This window comes from Leptodactylus fuscus, chromosome 7, assembly GCF_031893055.1.
Source record: "Leptodactylus fuscus isolate aLepFus1 chromosome 7, aLepFus1.hap2, whole genome shotgun sequence".
Lineage (NCBI taxonomy): Eukaryota > Metazoa > Chordata > Amphibia > Anura > Leptodactylidae > Leptodactylus > Leptodactylus fuscus.
The window spans coordinates 65,792,212-65,815,554 of NC_134271.1; the positions used below are offsets into that span (position 1 = coordinate 65,792,212).

At 44.5% G+C, this 23,343-nt stretch overlaps 1 protein-coding gene across 2 annotated transcripts in view; it reads right to left on the bottom strand.

Annotated features, from left to right (window-relative positions):
• Positions 1 to 23,343, bottom strand: part of LRP3 (LDL receptor related protein 3) — a 56,658-nt gene that overhangs the window by 17,047 nt on the left and 16,268 nt on the right. The window contains exons 2-3 of one of the 2 annotated variants that reach the window (XM_075282031.1): positions 8,583 to 8,630; positions 6,797 to 6,935 (exon numbers count right to left, since the gene is read on the bottom strand). In XM_075282031.1, the coding sequence (XP_075138132.1) occupies positions 6,797 to 6,935; positions 8,583 to 8,630 (187 nt within the window). Of the gene's footprint in view, positions 1 to 6,796; positions 6,939 to 8,582; positions 8,631 to 23,343 lie in introns of both variants that reach the window. The other variant, XM_075282030.1, reaches the window with a different exon arrangement.

The window sequence follows — 23,343 nt, forward strand, 5'->3', positions numbered from 1 at the left end:
TCCAAACTGGGGTTTTTAGAGGCTCCTTCCACCATGAATTGGTCCAAACTGGGGTTTTTAGAGGCTCCCTCCACCATGAATTTGCCCAAACTGAGCTGTTTAGAGGCTCCCTCCACCATGAATTTGCCCAAACTGAGCTGTTTAGAGGCTCCCTCCACCATGAATTGGTCCAAACTGGGGGTTTTTAGAGGCTCCCTCCACCATGAATTTGCCCAAACTGGGCTGTTTAGAGGCTCCCTCCACCATAAATTGGTCCAAACTGGGGTTTTTAGAGGCTCCCTCCACCATGAATTGGTCCAAACTGGGGGTTTTTAGAGGCTCCCTCCACCATGAATTTGCCCAAACTGGGCTGTTTAGAGGCTCCCTCCACCATGAATTGGTCCAAACTGGGGTTTTTAGAGGCTCCCTCCACCATGAATTGGTCCAAACTGGGGGTTTTTAGAGGCTCCCTCCACCATGAATTTGCCCAAACTGGGCTGTTTAGAGGCTCCCTCCACCATGAATTGGTCCAAACTGGGGTTTTTAGAGGCTCCCTCCACCATGAATTGGTCCAAACTGGGGTTTTTAGAGGCTCCCTCCACCATGAATTTGCCCAAACTCTGCTGGTTAGAGGCTCAATCCACCCTGATTTTCAAAACAAATGTTGGTTCCAACCTCAACTTACTACAAGGGCCAAATTCACTGCTGGTGACAAGCTCTCCTCACTGCAAGTGCCAAATACACATGTTTCAAGGTGTTTTCCTACTGTCAGAGAGGTGGTATTGAGTGTGTAAAGTGTGTAGTTGTTAGGCTGTGATGTTGGGGTAATAGAGGGTCTTTGGTGTGTTAGATGCCCCCAGACATGCTTCCCCTGCTGTCCCAGTGTCATTCCAGAGGTGTTGGCATCATTTCCTGGGGTGTCATAGTGGACTTGGTGACCCTCCAGACACGGATTTGGGTTTCCCTCTTAACGAGTATCTGTTCCCCATAGACTATAATGGGGTTCGAAACCCGTTCGAACACACGAACATTGAGCGGCTGTTCGAATCGATTTTCGAACCTCGAACATTTTAGTGTTCGCTCATCTCTACAGAGGAACAATTACAATGTTCTGGAATGGCCATCCCAGTCCCCAGACCTGAATATCACTGAACATCTGTGGGATGATTTGAAGCGGGCTGTCCATGCTCGGCGACCATCTAACTTAACTGAACTTGAATTGTTTGTCCAAAATACCTTTATCCAGGATCCAGGAACTGATTAAAAGCTACAGGAAGCGACTAGAGGCTGTTATCTTTGCAAAACGAGGATCTACTAAATATTAATGTCACTTTTCTGTTGAGGTGCCCATACTTTTGCACCGGTCAAATTTTGGTTTAATGCATATTGCACATTTTCTGTTAGTACAATAAACCTCATTTTAATCCTGAAATATTACTGTGTCCATCAGTTATTAGATATATCAAACTGAAATGGCTGTTATAAACACCAAAATATTTAGAACTAAAAATGATTAAGATTAATAGGGGTGCCCAAACTTTTTCATAGGACTGTATATTATATATTACAAAGTTTCTTATATTCACCCATACTATTCTTTTATGATCAGTTGTTTTATAATTGGACTTATGCTTTAAAATCAGACTGCTGGTGATGAAAGTTCTTATAATCCAGATTGTCCTATTAACATATGCACACAAAAATTTTGCAACACAAGGCACACAAAAAAAACAACTGCTTCAAAAATAAACTAAGTATGACTATGTCCAAGAAGGGACAGAAGCAACACAATAAATAAAATGACAATTCTTATTAAGTGATAATAAATATGAAAACATAAATTACACATAAACTACAGGGCGTAAATGCTTCACAAAAAGGCGGGTGGTGTGTGGTAATAAATAGTATATAGGTCTAGGGTAAAAAAAAAAGTATATATATCACAGTCAAATAATAAGAGTTCACATGTTGTTGCAAGTGTGGCAGTTCCAAAGCAGATAGAAATATCCCATAGGTAAGAATGCACAACAGAGAGACATATGTGAAAATTATATACATAGAAGGTAAAGCACCAACCCTAAGACCATAGTTATAATATAAAGCACCTACCACCCGTACCGTCAGGGGGACGAAGCCGTTGGGCAAAACGCGCGTTGGGGCGCGGTACGGGTGGTAGGTGCTTTATATTATAACTATGGTCTTAGGGTTGGTGCTTTACCTTCTATATATATAATTTTCACATATGTCTCTCTGTTGTGCATTCTTACCTATGGGATATTTCTATCTACTTTGGAACTGCCACACTTGCAACAACATGTGAACCCTTATTATTTGACTGTGATATATATACTTTTTTTTTACCCTAGACCTATATACTATTTATTACCACACACCACCCGCCTTTTTGTGAAGCATTTACACCCTGTTGTTTATGTGTAATTTATGTTTTCATATTTATTATCACTTAATAAAAATTGTCATTTTATTTATTGTGTTGCTTCTATTAACATATGGTATATTAGACCTCCATTACACGGCCATTAAAATCTCATGAAGACAACCAATTTTACCATTGTTCCCAGAAAGCCTCAATGATCAATATAGTATTATACACCACCTATTTAAATTAGCGGTTATGCACAAGCTACTCTTACCTGGTTATGCTCTATTCTGGCTTATGGAGTGTCAATCCTTAACCGGGTAACCCCCATTATAAAGTCCACATACTGTAATAGCAAATGTGTTATCTAGAGGAGTTAACTCCCTTAAAGGGGCTCTATCAGCAAAATCATGCTGCTAGAGCCCCACATATGCGTGCATAGCCTTTAAAAAGGCTATTCAGGCACTGTAAAAGTTAAATTAAACTACCCCCCCGTTTTAAAATAATAACTTAAAAAAGAATGTTCTCTACTTACGGAACGTGCACCCTGGGCGGGCATTCAGGGTGCGCCGTCTTCTTCTTCCCCGCCTCTTCTTCCTCTGACGTCTTCGGGTGCCGTCCTCCTCCGGCGCTTGCTCGCGGACACTGATAAAAAAAAATTAGCCCGGGCGCATGCGCAGTAGCACGCGGATTCTACTACGGCTACTGCGCATGCGCCCGGGCTTTTTTTTTTTTTTTTTATCAGTGTCCGTGAGCAAGCGCCGGAGGAGGACGGGACCCGAAGACATCGGAGGAAGAAGAGGCGGGGAAGAAGATGAAGACACACCCTGAATGCCCGCCCAGGGTGCACGTTCCGTAAGTAGAGAACATTCTTTTTTAAGTTATTTTAAAACGGGGGGGTAGTTTAATTTAACTTTTACAGTGCCTGAATAGCCTTTTTAAAGGCTATGCATGCATATGTGGGGCTCTAGCAGCATGATTTTGCTGATAGAGCCCCTTTAAAGGGGCTCTATCAGCAAAATTATGCTAATAGAGCCCCACATATGCGTGAATAGCCTTTAAAAAGGCTATTCAGGCACCGTAAATGTAATTTTAAACCCCCGTTCCCGTTTTAAAATAAAAGCATAAAAACATATATGCAAATTTTCCCGAACGTGCACCGGGGGCGGTGATGCACGATGCCATGTCATCTTCGGGCACACCTACCTCTTCTTTTTTCTTGGAGCAACGCCCTCTGGTCCTGTCTCTTCCGTCTTCTTGTCTTCAAATCCCGTGCCTGCGTAGTAGCGCTTCCCTCCGGAGCGCTACTGCGCAGGCTCACTCGCCATTTTACTTAATGGCAGTTCACGAGCGTGCAGTACGCTCGTGTAGTTCTACGGAGACTGGCAAGTGAGCCTGCGCAGTAGTGCTCCGGAGGGAAGCGCTACTACGCAGGCACAGGATTTGAAGACAAGAAGACAGAAGAAGACACGGAACCAGAGGGCATCACTACAAGAAGACAGAAGAGGCCGGAGTGCCCGAAGCTGACGTCGCACCGTGCCGTGCCCATGGTGCACGTACAGGTACGATTAGCATATATGTTTTAATGCTTTTACTTAAAAACAGGACCGGGGTTTAATATAACATTTACGGTGCCTGGATAGCCTTTTTAAAGGCTATACACGCATATGTGGGGCTATATTAGCATAATTTTGCTGATAGAGCCCCTTTAAGTCTTTAGCTAACATATGTCCCGAGGGAGTAAAATTGCAAAAAGTACCTGGGTGTATTTGTAGATCACAGACTCAAAAACAGCATGCAATGTCAGTCAGCTACTTCTAAGGTCAGCAGGATACAGTAATGTAGTGGAAATGTGTGGAATCAAGGGCAAAGGTGTACTATTACAATTTTACAAAGCATTTGCATGGCCTCATCTACAATGGGCAATTCTGTTATGTGTATCAGTTTATAGAAACAATGCCATGGAGTTAGAAAATGTACAAAAGGAGAGCCACAAAAATGGTTACAGAGGACCTCAGTTGTGGAAAGATTAAAAAAGTTCAATTTATTTAGTCTAAGTGAGTGACATGATTACTCTGTATAAATATATAAATGGGACATATCAAAAATATGGTGAAAATCTATTCCATGTAAAATCCCCTTATAACACAAGGGGGCACTCCCTCCATCAGGAGATAAAAGAAAAGTAGTAGCTAGAGGTTTAATTGAGAGTCCTTAGTAGTTGATACCGTTTTAATGGCTAACAAAAAAAATGATGACATATTACGAATTACTAAGGACTCTCAATCTTTACATTTCATATCCACTGGCTAATATGGTACAAAGATAACTTTTTCTTATCTAGGGGTTATCAGGGCTTTTTTTTTTTTTTTTAACTTCAGTGTCACTATCTATACTTTAAAAAGGCACCAATCCTACTATTTTTACTACAGCCACTAAGCTGAATAATAGAATGACACTTGCCCAATATGTAGGGGTTTTCTATGCAGTAGTCACTTCATTTACAGAGAGAGTTACAATAGAAGATAACACCTCTACAGATAACAGCACATCAGAGCCATAATTGCATGCACTGTTACAATAGACTGTATCCACTGTATTTCTGAACGTGGTGTAATGGAGCTATTAGATGAAAACATTATGCAGGCAATTACTGGAAACGCTTGTTCTTAAAAAAATCAGTGTAATAGCACAGACAGTCAGTGAATGAGTGTTTGCTCTTTTATCAGGTGTGTTACAATAGAAGATAAAACCTCTACAGATAACAGCACATCACGGCTATCAATGCATGCACTGTTAACAATAGATGATATTCACTGTATTTCTGCCTATAGTCAAGAATGTGGTGTAATGACGCCATTAGACGAAAATATTATGCAGGTAATTATTGGAAAAGCTTGTTCCTGATAATCAGTCTGTCTAGTAGCACAGCCAGTCACCCAGTGAATGAGCGTTTGCTCTTTTATCAGGTGATCGGCTGCTTTTGACAGGACGGAAAATCCTTGTTTGCCAGCAGCACATTGCACTGCATTATAAGGGCAGTTTTCCCTACAAACAATAAAAGTATATGTCGGGAACGATCATATTAGCGATTGGCCTTCCTGCATGTCCTCTATATCGGCCGGGACAGAAAAAGCACTGATTGGCACATTTTGAACTCATCTAAGGCCGGGTTCACACGATGTATTTTGGCACGTAATGTGCCATGTAGACGCCACGGGAGCTTTTCCGGGCCGTATACGCTCCCATTGTTTTCAATGGGAGCCGGTACCATATACGCAGCGCTATTTTGCGGCCGCCGCAAAATCACTGCCGCAAAATAGCGCCGCATATACGGTACTGGCTCCCATTGAAAACAATGGGAGCGTATACGGCCCGCAAAAACTCCCGCGCCGTCTACGTACCACATTACGTGCCATAATACATCGTGTGAACCCGGCCTAACAGGGTCTTAAAGCGTATCACTAAGTGTATCACTAACCAAGTTAAGGCGAAGCCCTGGTAAAATGGCAGATCCCAAAATCACATATGGAAAATAACATTTTATAAAATCTACAATAAGAAAATATAGTGACAAAAAGTGATGTTTCACTGTCTTGTTTTAATAAATGTATAAAAGTGCTGATACATTCCATTTAATTTCTATGTAAGGCCTCATGCACACGAACATATTGTACATTTGATCCGCAATTGCAGATCAAACTACAGACACATGCTTTTCAATGGGCCCAGACACAAGGCCGTAGTTTTTATGGTTGTGTGTCCAGGCCAAATTGAACAGCTACAAATTATGGAGCAGGTTCTAGAATTGTCTGTTATAGTGGCTCTGTAATTCATTTGTATTGTATGGGACAATGAAAACCACAGATGACACACGGATACCATTCTGTGTGTCATCCATGCAGTTTTTACTGACCCAGAGACTGCACATGGTTGTGTGCAGATGCCCCAAAAGTGTAAAATTCTTGTTTCCCTTACCCCATCCCTTGGTCGAACTTAATGAACATAAATCTTTTTTCAGCCATACTAACTACTGAAGCAACAATCTAGAGATTTAAAGGGAACCTTTCACCTGGTATGCGGCCCCTAAACTACCATTATGTCCTTATGCTGCTGGAATTTAGAGCCCCAAACCTGGCAATCTTAGTCCCAGTCATCACTACATCCTTGTATTGAGGCCAGAGCCCCATGTTGCGAAAATGCTGCAATTTGGCCCCGATGCAGTCTGCTGCAGTTTTTTCCACGGTGCTTTTGGTGACTCCTAGACAATGTGAATTGAACCACTGAATTAAAGGTTTACTTTACTAAACCTCAGCAGCATAAAGACATGCTGGTGTTTTAGGTGCCCAAAACCTGGTTCCCTTAAAAAACTAAAATAATGAAAACGCTGAGACATGTTTGTAATGAAGTGACTATTCTTGCTGATTAGCGAGTCACCTAATTGTTATGACGTCTCCATGGTCTCCTTGGATAAACCAGCTGCAGTTCATGGTAGGAGGGTAGTTCAAGGGCCACGCGGGACTGTAAATGACACCTCTCCGTTCTGTGTGTTGCTCCAGTTCACCACTGCAAGCAGCTGCTAAGATACAAAACACAATCTCAGTTTTTTTTATATGAAGTGATAAAATGAAGAGTACCAGGACAACTTCATAATATTACAGTTATATAACCTAATGCAAATATGAAGACAGTGACATGTTTCCTAGCATTCAGTGGCACTGCTGCTATATTCCTAAAATAACAAAGTGATCACCTTCTATGGGCAACTACTCCCATTTTCCTTTCTTTCATGTCTTCTGATTCTGACCTATTTCATAAATATACACATGTCTCACACCAGCGCTCGCACGCCGTTCTGTTCTCTCTGCATTTTTCAGGCAGAAACCACACAAAAAAAACAACCCTGTGGACCCCATTATAGTCTATGCGTTCCCTTGGTTTCAGTGGCTAACCACTTCTTAAGCCGGTTGGGTTTCCAGTTTTAAGATCACCAAATAGACCCAAAGAACAGAAACCTGAACAGAGGTGTGAACCTAGCATTAATTGCAGTATAAACGCTGGGAAGAAGGGTTAGGACTAGGCCCTGTAGGCTGCGTCTGGCCACTAACCCATCTTTCCCTGACCGTATTCTCAGTTTACATGAAACAAGGAAAAGCCCATAGCTTGCTGTCTGCTTTCCCTACTTATTTAAGTGACTACTGTTAGGGAGGAGATGGAATCTTGACCAGTGCACAGACTGGAATCAGCCTTGTGCTCAAACCTGCAGACACCAGTGTGCAACTCCTTAGTTTATATGGCCTATGTACGGCATTCTGGGCAAAACAGAAATGGTGACTTCATTAGAAAGTTCGTTTGCAGCCATTATGGTCACCACCTGAAGCATAAATTGTATACAACCCAAGAACTCTAGTTTTGTGGAATCACAGGTCTTAGCAAATTCCTTCCACTTGAAGCGAGAGACTGCTTACCTAAACTCCCTAGTGCTTGCATCAGCAGGAAATCTTGGTAATATGGCCTTGTATGTAGTATGTCATTTTATGAAGACTATGAATAAGAGTTTAAAACTAAATATAAAACTGGTTTCACAGTTGACATTTCTACTGTTCTTCAGGAGTACAAAACTCATCAAATAGAAGAAAAAAAATGTGCAGGATTTCAGCCTAGCTCTGGTATTTCCAAAGGTGTGTAGACCTTATGCAACTATTACTGCTGCGGGAACACGTTGTGGGAATCCTAGGACACTGCTATAAATCTCCATGAAGTGAAGAATCACCAACTGTACATTGCAGAGATGGCGACTACATAAGGCCTTTGTGCAAGAATAATATTTGGGCAGTTTCTCTTATATAGTATGTAGGGCAGATGGTAGGACACAGCTTTTTGGTTGACAATTCTCGCCTAAGTTACTAGGCAATTGTGCAGCATCACAGCTTGCACATATGTGTATGTCAGAATTAGAGAACAATTCCAATCACAACTACAGAGTTCCAGATGATAATTTTAAAAAGATAGGTTTATTAGAATGTATTTCTTATTGTGAATTTACCCCATGACAAAGCATAGAATTTACATTCTCTGTAATGGGAAGGAATCTTAAAAATACTTAGTACTTTAACTCTAGGATTGTATATCAACAGTGAACTAATTACGTTACAATTTATAGCAAGGAATAAATTAGGCCATACACAATATATTGACTGGATGTGGAATGAAATTGCCTTACCTGTAAAAGGGAAAGTGGTATCTACCCATCCAGGTGAGAGCACATTGACTAAAATAAGAAAAAAAAACATCAAACAGGTAATCCAATATCATATATTATACTGCTTAATGTTAAATAAAAATACTATTAACTTGCCCAATAATAAAACTACTAATACACTGTATCATAGGTACATGAATAGAACTACTATAATACTGCCACCTATGTACAAAAATATAACGCACAATATTACCCCTATGTAAAAGAATATTACTACTACTGCCACTAAAGAGGAAAATGTAATTGAAGAATGCCCCTACAAACAAGTACTGGGAGTCTGTCAGCAGTAAAATGGTTATGAGCCTAATCACAGTAATTCGCAGAGTTGATTCTACAGTTTTAAGTATACCTCTGCTATTCAGTTCTGGAGCACTATTTTTGTGAAAATTGCTGTTTATTGATAAGCAAATGAGGGGGAATAGTATTTTGGGGGCATGCCTTGCCTTGCCTCTCATCTTAAAGGGGTATTCCCATGAACATAATCATATCTATATGTGTAGATAATTAAAACTTAAGCATTTTTGCAAATATAATTAGTTAAAAATTCAGAAAAGTTTTAAAGATTTTCTCTAAATATCTTGGTGGTGAGAGTCTGTTGTCTTGATCGGTTGCCAATGGATACGACCACAAATGCAGACGCTTTCTGTGGTCTGGGACTTGTCAAAAACCCAGCCATGTTTTCTTATTGTAGCTGGGTTATCAGGTAGGGACACTACATGTATGAGAAGATATCCCGGCCACAATAAGGAAATCATGACAGATGTTCTGACTTTAGAAAGTTCCTGCATTCATGGTCGTATCCAATGGCAACCGATCAAGATAACAATTTGTACATCAGATTCAAGCATGTCTCCACCGAAATCTTATCCCAAGCCTCTTCTGCACCTTCAATTGTTGGTGCATACTCACTTTGGTAAGAACATAGCTTTTTCTTCAACTCTACCCACAAGTGTTCGATTGAGGTCTGGGGACTAATCCACCACCTCTACTTCATGGTCATTGAACCAATTCTTCGTTAATCTCGACATATGCTTCAAGTCGTTCTCCTGCTGGAACACTATGTAGTCCTTTGCATAACCATAGTACTCAAGCATATGAAGTAAACACAGTGGCTCAGTGGTTAGCACTACAGCCTTGCAGCACTGGGTCCTGGGTTTGAATCCCACCAAGAACAACATCTGCAAGGAGTTTGTATGTTCTCCCTCTGTTTGCTTGGATTTCCTCCCATTCTACAAAGACATACTGATAGGAAAAACAAAACAAAACATTGTGATCCCCATATGGGGCTTGCAATCTACATTAGGGGGAAAAAAAAAGGATACGAAGTATCTTGTAGGATACTCACATATACACAGTCCAGTATACAGTATCCAGTACCTTTGGCTGTGAAACAACCCCAAATCATTAGGCTTCCTCCACCAAACTTAACAGTTCCTTCAATTTCTCCATTAGCCTCCTTTTCCCTTGTTTTCCCATTTGCACCCTTCAGAGCCCAGTGTATGGACTTTCATCTCAATACTCCAAATCACCCGTCTCCAATCTTCTACTATCCACTTTTCTGCAAACTCGAGCCAACATTTCTTATGACTATATTGAAGTCAGGGCCTTCTTCACCTTTTTTTGGAGCACCACTTGGAGCATCAGCATGGACGTCTGTGATCTCAATATTACAAAATATATGAGCCATCTGCACGGCCGCCTTTGTGCAGCCAGAATTGATAGATCTGGTGATGAGTCGACTTGTTGACTCCGATATTTTTGAATCCTTGGACCGACTTCATTTCATATTCATTCAACTGTCATGCCACTCAAATGATGCACTTTGGCAATTTTCTTGGCCAAGAGACCACCATCGATGAGCTAGATGATGTGGTTTCTCTTTTCTTGGGAAAACTTCATGGCTGATCTTCTATTTGAACCAGTTACCTCTTTCTTGGGAATCAACCTTATAACATTCTAAGCTATTAGGAATGTCAGAACAGGTTGTAATTTGTAGTAAACAAGAATAAAAATACGTTTTCTCCACCAGGAGCAAAAGAGTAACAATGCAGTTACATGACAATCTATCTAACCAACCAATCATATACTAAATAGTTGGAAGTCAAATTTATGTACGAGGTGGCCAAGATGATTGTCTATAAGATAATGGTAGTCTCACATTCGAAGCTGTAGTGGGTGGTGAGATATGGAGCCTGAAATTCAGAATTTCAAAACAAGCACAAGAAAACAACTACCATACAGTCCCTGCGTACAAGATTATAACAGCAATAATACTGCTCCTTCTGTAACAGAATATCAGTACTATAATACAGCTCTCTATGATAAAGTATATAACTACTACAATAATGCCCCCTATGGACAAGATTGCGAACCTCCACATATAGAAGATTTATATCTGAATTGTACTGATCACTAAAAGGCGATATTACACAATCACTAATGTCACATTGATGCAAGTTTGCCAGAAAAACCCATATGTCACAGATAGAAATCTCTGTGTAGGGCATGACAGGATTATGATTATGGTTGTCACATGGTTGGTAAAATTGGGAATTTGAGCCAATGTTATTAATAGGGTGGACAAATAAACAGGAGGTCATGTATTTTTCCAGAAGCATGCATATAAGGATTTGTTCAAAACAAGTATAACCTCTAATAAAAAAAATTATAACAATGATGATACAAGAAATGTATAATTCACTGCGTACAAAGTTAGGTCATAAATACAACTTCTTTACTTTAGGAAAATAGCATCTTAGAAGTGAATGAATTACCATTCACAATGCATACAAGGTCAACACAAACATTTGCCAAACTATTTATAACTACTGTATGACCATGCTAATAACCAGGGATTCAGGGCTGATTTGCAACCCCCCCAAAAAAGGCGCCTTTTTTTCCCTCAGTGTGCATTGCCCTCTGCATAGACCAGGGGTCTCAAACTCGCGGCCCACGGGCCGCATTTGGCCCGGCAAACAGTTTTGTGCGGCCCGCAGAAGCATCCTACGACGCATGATACAGTTTAGGTCCAACATCAGCGGTTCTCAACATGTGGGTCGCGACCCCGGCGGGGGTCGAATGACCAAAACACAGGGGTCGCCTAAAGCCATCGGAAAATACATATTTCCGATGGCTTTAGCCGCTGAGAAGCCACACTGCCTTTGCAGCAGGGTAGATCCTAGTGGGGTAAAGGACCTGTGATGACGTCGGGACCATGTGATCGGACTCTGGTGTGGGCGGAGCTATTCAGTACAGTGCCGAGTTACACAGGAAGGGAAGGCTGCAGTGAGTGGAGACTGGAAGGTAAGATGGAGGGAGGAGACATCAAGTGTAAGCAAGGGGTGGGACGTGGATGCAAGCAGTGTGTGAGCATGATAGGAGGTTCAGGCTGTGTGTCAGCAAGATGGGGGACATGAATCTGGGGGAAGAGATGGGGGGGACATGAATCTGAGGGCAGAGATGGGGGGACATGAATCTGGGGGCAGAGATGGGGGGGACATGAATCTGGGGGCAGAGATGGGGGGACATGAATCTGGGGGCAGAGATGGGGGGGGACATGAATCTGGGGGCAGAGATGGAGGGGACATGAATCTGGGGGCAGAGATGGGGGGGACATGAATCTGGAAGCAGAGATGGAGGGGACATGAATCTGGGGGCAGAGATGGGGGGGACATGAATCTGGGGGCAGAGATGGAGGGGACATGAATCTGGGGGCAGAGATGGGGGGGACATGAATCTGGGGGCAGAGATGGAGGGGACATGAATCTGGGGGCAGAGATGGAGGGGACATGAATCTGGGGGCAGAGATGTGGGGACATGAATCTGGGGGCAGAGATGGGGAGGACATGAATCCGGGGGCAGAGATGGGGAGGACATGAATCCGGGGGCAGAGATGGGGAGGACATGAATCCGGGGGCAGAGATGGAGGGGACATGAATCTGGGGGCAGAGATGGGGAGGACATGAATCTGGGGACAGAGATGGAGGGGACATGAATCTGGGGGCAGATGAAGGGTGTATATGTAACTGGGGGAAAGATGGAGGGGGGACATATAGTTTACGGGTGACTGTAGGAGGATTATACAGTGTGGGGGCCACATGGAAAATGAATGGGCAGAGTCAGCATAAAAGTGGGTGGAGCTAAATTTGCCGCGGTCCGGCCCGCCGACTGGCTGGGATCTTGCTCTGCGGCCCACATGTTGAGTTGAGTTTGAGACCCCTGGCATAGACGTATATAACTGCAGTACTATAAATCTGCTCGGAAGAGGATATAATGAGTTGAATAATGAGTTGAATACTGCCCCTACTGAAGAGAACACAGCTGGTGTACTACTGCCCCCTACAGATAACTATTATAGCACCAAACTAAACAGACAATAATATACACAACCAAAGGTAGGAGGAAGAAAAAAAAAAAAAAAAACACACACTGTAAGGCTAAGGTCCCACAGGCCGTAAATGCAGTGATAAAGCGCTGTGGAAAGAGCAGCTGCGTGATCGCATTGTGGTTCTTTCCGCAGCGCTTTGAAGAGAAAGTTCACAGAGTTTTCCTCTGCGGACTTTCTCTTCCCATTATATCTACAGGAAAGCTGCCGGCGTTTCCGTAGATATAATTGACATGCTGCAATTTGCAAAGCCGCTTGCACTGTAAAATGCCACAATTTTTCCAGCAGCTTCTCCGCTGCGGGCAAATCGCAGCGTTTACGTCCCGTGAGGCCCCGGCCTAAAAGAGTAATTGCTCTTCAGGTACCTACAAATTAAGCAGTCAGAGAAGCTGTCACACCTACTGCATTCATTTATTTTTGGATGCTTACTGTTAAATCAAGAATATAATGAATGTAGATAGCACAAACCAGGGATAAATAATACCAGGATTGCATGGCTATGAACCTGACAGCGTGCAATATACAGTGAAGAGGTCACAGTGGTCGTATGAGTGCCATGACCCTTTTAAAACAGCTGATCAGCGGTGGGTCCCGGATGTTTGTCATCAGCAATAAGAAAAAGCAAAACCCCTTAAAGCTAAGGCCTTGTTCGGGGGAGTCCGCATAGACTATAATGCGGACAGAAAAGAAAATAGTGATCTACTTTCATATATACATGTTTCGTGCAGACAGAGCGCGGAGAGCACACGGACCCCATTATAGTCTATGGGGTCCGGGTGCTTTCACTGCACACTGCGTTTGGTATTCCATTCAGGGGGTTCCCATGCGGACTCCCCGAACGGATTAGCAAACACAGACGTAAACTAAGTGTAGTGTTGTAGTGAGAATGCAGGTCTTCTGGAATAACTCCACTATGAGATGGTGACTTTTATAGATCAGAACACTTTATTCCATGCTTCCATCATGGCTCCCTGTCTAATAACTCCTCCCCCTAAGCTCAGCTCCTCCTCCATTACTACCTCACTGTTGCTAGGCAGACAAGGCAGAATAAGTAAGCAGAACAGAATATACAGAACATACTTATAACAACATCACACTAAGGGTAAGTTCCCACGTAGCAGGCCATAGCAAAAAAGTGCTGGGGGGGTGGACGGTGGAAATGCATTGTGGTTTTTCCCACAGCACTTTCAGGTTTCCTCTGCAGACTTTCTACTTCAATTCTACCCATAGGGAAATTGCTGGCATTTCATAGATCTGCAGGGATCTCAACTGTCAGATCCTTATCAATATTACTCTTAAATGGTTTTATCCAGTTTCAATCATAATTAAACAGTAATAATCAATAACCATAGATTCCTAAGATTTCATGTCATCCAACAGATATCTACTTGAAATTGTTATGGACAGATTGTACCTATAGTAAGTTATGTGCCCAGTTCTATCCACAACATTTCAGGGAGAAAAAAAAAAAAGAAAAAAAAAGGAGAAACACATGAACAATCCTATATCATACATTGATCTTATACTTCTCAGCAAACTCTACAATGAACAGAAGTTCTTAGTATACATATTGATCAAGATATATAAGACTACTACCCACTTCACGGCAACCTCTGTATAGTGGGTCCCCCTACTCTAACCACACACACACACACACCATAAGAATGTAGGCAGAGCACTGTAAGTGGTGGGCTTGCCAGTTCTTATCTTCCAATCCTACTCTTTCATCTGTAGTGGAGTTTAATTGCCAAACTCTAGACTGCAGAATCCATCTTTATCGAGTTAGTAAATATTCTGCGATCTGCTCACAAAGTGAAATAATTTTTTCCATCAATGGGATAATGATCAGTCTGAATTCATTTCTCAACAGCCGAGGAATACGAAAAAAAAATGGAAGCGAGAAGCTGTCTCAATATTGACTTTAGAGTGTTGCCAGCAAGAAGACACTTGCCAAATTGCTGCAGGATTTTAAGCGACTAAGCAACTGCTTGTTCTACTGCTTCATGAAAGATGCCTGGGCCCACCTGCAAAAGTGGAAGCAGCTGGGGTGTGAGGCAGGGGATGTCAGGAGACTAAATGTAGATTTGCATAATGATAAAAGACATACCACAAGGCATAAAAAAAATTAAAAAAATAAAAATAAAAAACACCTCTCCCCTCCCTCCAGGTGCCAATGTGATAATCAAAATAACAGACTTTTTAATACCGTACTAATCTAGTTCTAAACTGGCACACACATACCAACACAGAAGAGTTCTGGCAGAGTCAATCACAATAATAATAATAATCACTTTATTTATATAGCGCCAACATATTCCACAGCACTTTACAAATCAGTGGACATATGATCAGACAATATGAGACATTACAATGTGACAAGGAAATTTATGTAATCAAACAAAAGGAGTGAAGGCCCTGTTTGAGAGATCTTGGGCTTGTTTGGTACAATAGTCCAGCCATTTTTAAATATATAAAGGTTAAGGGGGCAACACAGTAGCTCAGTAGTTAACACTACAGTCCAGCAGCGCTGGACTCCTGGGTTTGAATCCCACCAGGAACAACATTTGCAAGGAGTTTGTATATTCTCCCTATGTTTGCATGGATTTCCTCCCATTCTACAAAGACATACTGATAGGAGAAAAAAAAAAAAAAAAAAAAGTAAATTGTGATCCCTATATGAGGCTCACGATCTACATTTAAAAAAAGAAACAAATATATAAAGGTTATGTAACTGAAGCTGAATGAGCCCGTATCTGTGAATATAAAGATACCTATCTTCTAGATCAGGGGTCTCAAACTCGCGGCCCACGGGCCGCATTTGGCCCGGCAAACAGTTTTGTGCGGCCCGCAGAAGCATCCTACGACGCATGATACAGTTTAGGTCCAACATCAGCGGTTCTCAACATGTGGGTCGCGACCCTGGCGGGGGTCGAATGACCAAAACACAGGGGTCGCCTAAAGCCATCGGAAAATACATATTTCCGATGGCTTTAGCCGCTGAGAAGCCACACTGCCTTTGCAGCAGGGTAGATCCTAGTGGGGTAAAGGACCTGTGATGACGTCGGGACCATGTGATCGGACTCTGGTGTGGGCAGAGCTATTCAGTACAGTGCCGAGTTACACAGGAAGGGAAGGCTGCAGTGAGTGGAGACTGGAAGGTAAGATGGAGGGAGGAGACATCAAGTGTAAGCAAGGGGTGGGACGTGGATGCAAGCAGTGTGTGAGCATGATAGGAGGTTCAGGCTGTGTGTCAGCAAGATGGGGGACATGAATCTGGGGACAGAGATGGGGGGACATGAATCTGGGGACAGAGATGGAGGGGACATGAATCTGGGAACAGAGATGGAGGGGACATGAATCTGGGGACAGAGATGGAGGGGACATGAATCTGGGGACAGAGATGGAGGGGACATGAATCTGGGGACAGAGATGGAGGGGACATGAATCTGGGGGCAGAGATGGAGGGGACATGAATCTGGGGGCAGAGATGGAGGGGACATGAATCTGGGGGCAGAGATGGGGAGGACATGAATCTGGGGGCAGAGATGGAGGGGACATGAATCTGGGGGCAGATGAAGGGTGTATATGTAACTGGGGGAAAGATGGAGGGGGGACATATAGTTTACGGGTGAGCTAAATTTGAAATCCAGGGTGGAGCTAAATTTGCCGCGGTCCGGCCCGCCGACTGGCTGGGATCTTGCTCTGCGGCCCACATGTTGAGTTGAGTTTGAGACCCCTGTTCTAGATAGAGAGGTCTGGATCTGAGGACTAGAGGAGGAAGAAGAGCTTAGGGTAAGAAATGTTAGTGTAGTGTGTAGAGGTATACAACAATGTGATAAGCCTGCCTAATCAGATGTGATATTACGGCAGTTTTGAAGCTTCTGTAGTTGGGTATTAATCTGATTGTCCGGGATAGAGCATTCCAGAGCACAAGTGCAGCTCCAGAAAAGTCTTGGAGACCAGAGTGGGATGTTCGGATAACAGAAGATACAATCCTAAGGTCACTGGCAGAACAGAGAGGACAGTTAGGGAGGCAGGCACGTGATGAGGCAGGCGCAACGTTATGGATGGATTTGTGGGTGAGTGGGATAATTATATGGTATTCTGTGGTGGATGGTCAAGTAGTGCAGCGACTGACAAGGTAAATGCATCTGCTCACTAGTTTGACAGAAAGATGAGTTTAGCAGCCACATTCAGGGCAGATTGTAGCAGGGAGAGATAAGCAAGAGGAAGACCAATTATAAGAGAATTGCAATAATGAAGACGAGAATCAGAGAGAATGAGGGTTTTTGATGTTTCCACAGTGAGAAAAGGGCGAATTCTAGAGATGTTTTGAGGTGCAGGTGGCAAGAGTGAGCAATTGTCTGAATATGTGGGGCGTTGGTGAGATCTGTGTCAAACACAATCCCCACACAGCGGGCATGCTGCCTTGGTTTAATAGTATGACTGCAGACAGAAATGGAGATAAAGGTAGGTCGTTTAGTGACTGGAGGGAACACAAGAAGTTCAGTTTTTGAAATATTCAGTTTCACATACAGAGAAGACATGAGGTTAGAGATAGCAGAGGGACAATCACTGGCGTTTACCATAGTTAGTGCTGGAGTGATGTCAGGGGTTAAGTTATATATTTGGGTGTCATCAGCATATAGATGGCAATGAAAACCAAATCTGCTGATGGTTTGTCCAATAGGTGCTGTGTACAGAGAGAAGAGGAGGGGGCCTAGGACCGAGCCCTGAGGAACCCCAACAGCAAGGGAAAGAGAAGAATAGATCACATAAGCGAATGATATACTAAATGAGCAGTGAGAAAGATAGTAAGAAAACCAAGAAAGAACGGTATCCTTGATGCTAATGGAGTGGAGCATAGTGAGGGGAGTTGGTGGTCTACAGTCAGGGTCGGACTGGGGTGTCTAGGGCCCACCAGTGAAATTGTTTCTAGGGGCCCACCGCCAGGACCCTGCAGATCAGCGGTACCGAGACAAGGTGGTTAAAGGTTATAACATGTTGGGAGCCATGCTACTCACGCACTATACCATGTGCAGTACATATACCTACTGCTACAGCCTGTATGGCAAGTGAACAGCATGGCTCCTAGAAATGTTACCATTACCCATAGCTGAAGTGTCCTGGAAAAAGCTGATCTGCAGAGGTCCAGGCTGTTGTATCATCGCATATGTAATATTGATGGCCTATCCTAAGGACAGACCATCAATATTAGAAACATGGCTAAATCCTTTAAAGGGGTTGTTCAGGAATTGGAGCGACCCATGTGCTGGGAGGGAGGTGTAAAATAAAAAAAAAAAAAAAAAAAAGAATACTCACCTGTCCCCGATGCTCCGTTGTCCGCCGGTAGTGTCTATTCGGTTTCATGCCGGAGCCTCCATGCTGGGAGTCCTGCACCTCATGTGATCGCTGAGACCAATTAGGTACAGGATTTCCAGAAATTAAGCCATGAGACCAAACAGACACAGGTGGGGACAACGGGGGCTGGGGACAGGTGAGAAGGCTTTAAAAAAAAAAAAAAAAAAAATTATTTTACACCTCCCTGGCGGCCACCACAGCGATCACTCCAGTTTATAGACAACCTGTTTTCAGTGGCGGATCTAGGGTTTGCGGGGCCCTGGGCAATTGACTTTGGCGGGGCCCTACTTACTGGGGGGTCTCAAACTTCTAATCTGTACTTCCCAACTGTTGAAGACCAGAGAGAGGGAACAAAATGTGCGGCGTGTGCAGCGCGCCGCAGCAAATTAGGCCCCACCCACTTTTATGTTGACTCCACCCATTCTCATTCAATTTTCATGTGATTCCACACAGTATAATCCTACTACAGTCACCCGTAAATTATATCTCCCCCCATTTTCATATACACCCTTCATCTACCCCTAGTTTCATGTCCCCCCCTATCTCCGTCCCCAGTTTCATGCCATTCTCCCCCTTTATCTGCCCACAGTTTCATTTCCCCCCCCCCCGTCTCTGCCCCAGTGTCATGCCGTTCTCCCCCCTTCATCTGCCCCAGTGTCATGCCATCCCCCCCTTCATCTGCTTCAGTGTCATGCCATTCTCCCCCCCCTTCATTTGCCCCAGTGTCATGCCGTTCTCCCCCCTTCATCTGCCCCAGTGCCATGCCGTTCTCCCCCCTCCATCTGCCCCAGTGCCATGCCGTTCTCCCCCCTCCATCTGCCCCAGTGTCATGCCATTCTCCCCCCTCCATCTGCCCCAGTGTCATGCTGTTCTTCCCCCCTTCATCTGCCCCAGTGCCATGCTGTTCTCTCCCCCTCCATCTGCCCCAGTGCCATGCTGTTCTCTCCCCCTCCATCTGCCCCAGTGCCATGCTGTTCTCTCCCCCTCCATCTGCCCCAGTGCCATGCCGTTCTCCCTCCTCCATCTGCCCCAGTGTCATGCTGTTCTCTCCCCCTCCATCTGCCCCAGTGCCATGCCGTTCTCCCCCCTCCATCTGTCCCACTGTCATGCCGTTCTCACTCACTCACACACACACACACACACACTCACCATTCCTCGTTCCCTCGCAGCTCTCTCCCTCATACACATATTGGTGCCGCGATGTGATGACGTCATCACATCGCGGCTACAAATGCCGAAGCTCAGCGTTAAAGCAGGAGCTGAGCTGTGACAGCTCCTGTTTAAAACGCCTATGCATTCGGCTCATCGGCGTCCTACCGCCGATGAGCTGAATACATAGGCGTTTAAAGCAGGAGCTGTCAGCTCCTGCTTTAACGCTGAGCTCAGTTGGAATCGGGACATGCCGACCGGGACCATTTTGTTAGGTCCCGGCCGCGCCGCGGGGCCCCGGGCGGTTGCCCGGCTCGCCCGGCCCTGGATCCGCCCCTGCCTGTTTTAAGGGGTTGTCTGGGACAAATATTTTATGGCCACTTCACTGGTCCCCCATAATGTAAGGGGTACAGTGATGGGGCCATTATACTGTGTGGGAGCAGTGATGGGGTAACATCCTGTGCGGAAGGGGGATGTTACACTGTGTGGGGCATATTAAAGAGGTTGTGCAGGGTTAAAGTTTTTTTTATGGCCTATGCTCAGGATAAGCCATAAATACCCCAAACCTCACATTGCAGAAACATAAGGTCTTTGGCTACTACAGAAAAAAAAAAATGTGTAAGGAACCAGCAAAGTGAATGAAATTTAATCAAATTTACCTCATCTGCACACTGCAGGAAAAAAAGATGTGAAACAGCCACAAACTCTAAAATGTGCGCGCTTCTAAAAACATGACCGGTTACATTCAGCTGCGCAATTGGGAGAAAGTGCGGGGAAAATGAATCAAAAGCGCAATGAAAAAAACACTGTGGAAAAAATACATTGAGATTCGCCGCTATTTATTCCACAGCTATTTTTTTTTAGCTGCGTCTCGCTGTTGGGCCTCATCCTTATTATCTCAATATACTGAGCATTATACTATAAGGCTGAGTTCACACAGAGTTTTCTGGTCAGGAATTTGGTTCTATCCGGAGGCTTTTTTGGAGGCTGATTTTGAGGTGGATTCCTGACCAAATAACTCCGTGTGAACTCAGCCTTAGGCTAAAGCCCCATGTAGCAAGACAAAGCAAAAAGCGCTGCCGGAAAAACCCTGGCGGCAACACATCAGTTTTTCCTGCAGCGCTTATTGCAGAAACTCCGCAAAGGTTTCCTCTGAGGACTTTGTTTCCTTTAGGGCAAGATCACGCGGGGTTTTGTGGTCAGGATTTTGAGGCCGTATCACCCTCAAAATCCTGACCAAAAAGACGGCTCCCATTGAAATCAATGGGAGCCGGTCAGTTCTTTTTTTTCCGGGAGCCGTTTTGTTCCAGCTCCTGGAAAAAGAAGTGAGGTGCTCATTCTTCAGGTCATTTCGCCTCACGATTCGGCCTGAAGACACTCCCTCCTCCCAACTAGGCCCATTCATTGGGCCTAATCTGGAGCAGAGTGCGTGACTGGATACTGGTGCAGTGCACCCGCATTCAGTCAAGGCTACCTGTTTTTTGGTCCGGAACCTGAGGCGGCCTCCGCCTCAGGTTCCGGAGCATAAAACCCTGTGTGAACTTAGACTTATACCTATAGGGAAACTGCAGGTGTTTCTGCAGATATAAGTGACATGCTGCAAATTTCAAAACCGCAACAGTTTTGGAAATTGCAGTGTGTCTGCCGTGTGTGTTTTTCTGCAATGTGTGGATGGGATTGCACTCACTGCGTTCAGTAATGCATTCGGGGAGTCCGCATGGGGACCCTCCCAAACAGACTACCGAACGCATTAGCAAGTGGTATGCAGTGAAAGCACACATAGACTATAATGGGGTCCATGTGCTTTCTGTGCAGTGTCCGCAAAGAACATGCGGACAGAAAAGTACTTTACAATCTACTTTCCTGTCCACATGACTCGTGCGGACACCGCGTGGAAAGCACACGGACCCTATTATAGTCTATGGGGTCCGCATACTTTCACTGCACACCGCTTGCTAATGCGTTTGATAATCCGTTCGGGGGGGGGGGGGGGGGGGGGGTTCCCATGCAGACTCCCCAAACTCACCGAACGCAGATGTGACCCAGGCCTTATACATATACCATATATACTCACACATATACAATACTATAGCACATATACATTTATATACATTCATATACCATATATAAGTCATATATATATTTGTATGAATACTATATATACACACACATATATACATACACATTATTATAGCATACTGTATATACTCACGCATACCTGTATACAAACATATAGTACTCACACAGTATACAGGACACATACTTTACACAAATGTACACATATAGGTACTATTCCGTTATCGGGCCAGCAGCAGCGCAGTTCAGCAGCAGCTTTCGGGACAGCAGTTCAGCAGCGGGAATTACAATGACATCCGAGGACTGCTGGCCCGATGCTTGTGCCCAGTAACCAGTACATCGATGACCCCCCTCCCCCATCCTTCTCCTCCTGCCAGTGCTGCCCCCCAGCTCTCCTTACATCTTCCCCGTACCCTCTCCCCGCCACACGACTAGGCCTCACCTCAGCGCTAGTACCGAGACCGAAAGGAAAGACACCGGGGCTCAATCCAGGCCCTGACAAGAAACACGCCGACTATAGGAACGGTGAGCTACAGCGAGCCGGAGGGACAAACTTTCTGCAGCGTCCGGCGGCTATCTAGTAGCATTCATTGCTCAAGATTTACGGTGAGGCCTATTACAGGGAGAGGGTACGGGGCAGATGTAAGAAGAGCTGGGGGGCAGCACTGGAAGGAAGAGGAGGATGAGGGCATCGATCGATGTACTGCCTACTACACACAAGCACGGCCTCTATCATCGGGCCAGCATCGGCTTAGTCATGTGGCGGGGAGAGGGTACGGGGTAGATGTAAGGAGAGCTGGGGGGCAGCACTGGAAGGAGGAGGAGATGGAGGGGGGGTCATTGATGTACTGGCTACTGGGCACAAGCATCGGGCCAGCAGTCCTCGGATGTCATTGTAATTCCCGCTGCTGAACTGAACTGCTGTCCCGAAAGCTGGTGCTGAAATGCGCTGCTGCTGGCCCGATAACGGAATAGTACCCACATATATACATATTAAACATACAGATTTTACAAAAAGAATTTACTCACCTATTCCAGCAGTAGCAAACTCAGCAGACGACTCCTGTCTTCCCCACACGCTGCGATGTAAGAGCATTCAGTGTGAGGAGGAGGGGGAGGGGGGAGAGAGGAAGTGCGTGCGGATAGCAGGGACGAGACCTCACAGGAGAGCAGCATAGCAGCTGCAGGTAAGTGAAGGGAGAGGCCGTTAGCTGAGGCTGAAGCTGCACATGCTATACAGCTTCAGCATCAGCTAATAGGGGCCCCTGTGTGTGGAGACAGATGCATTGTCCAGGTACCCGGTTGGGGGCCCCTGGCCATCCCGATCGGGCCCCGACCAATGCATCTGCATTGTTAAAATGAAAACTTTAATTTGGGTCCCATCGGGGGATTCCCCGGTGCTCCGGCGGGCCAGTCCGACCCTGTCTACAGTGTCAAATACTGCTGAGAGATTCAGTAGAATAAGTAGTGAATAGTTTAGAGCTAGAAAACCCGATTGTAAGGGATCCAAAAGAAAGTTAGCAGAGAGATAGCAGGTTGGGCGGGAATAGACCAAGCGTATCAGGAATTTAGAAATGAAGGGGAAGTTGGAGACAGAATCAGAACAGGATGGCTCGAGGGAGGGTTTTTCCAGTAGTGGGTTATGACAGCATGTTTGAAGGAGGAAGGAAACATTCCAGATGAGAGAAAGAGGTTAAAAATTTTAGCAAGAGGAGTTGTAACATTCAGCAGATCTTGAGCACTACTAAAGAA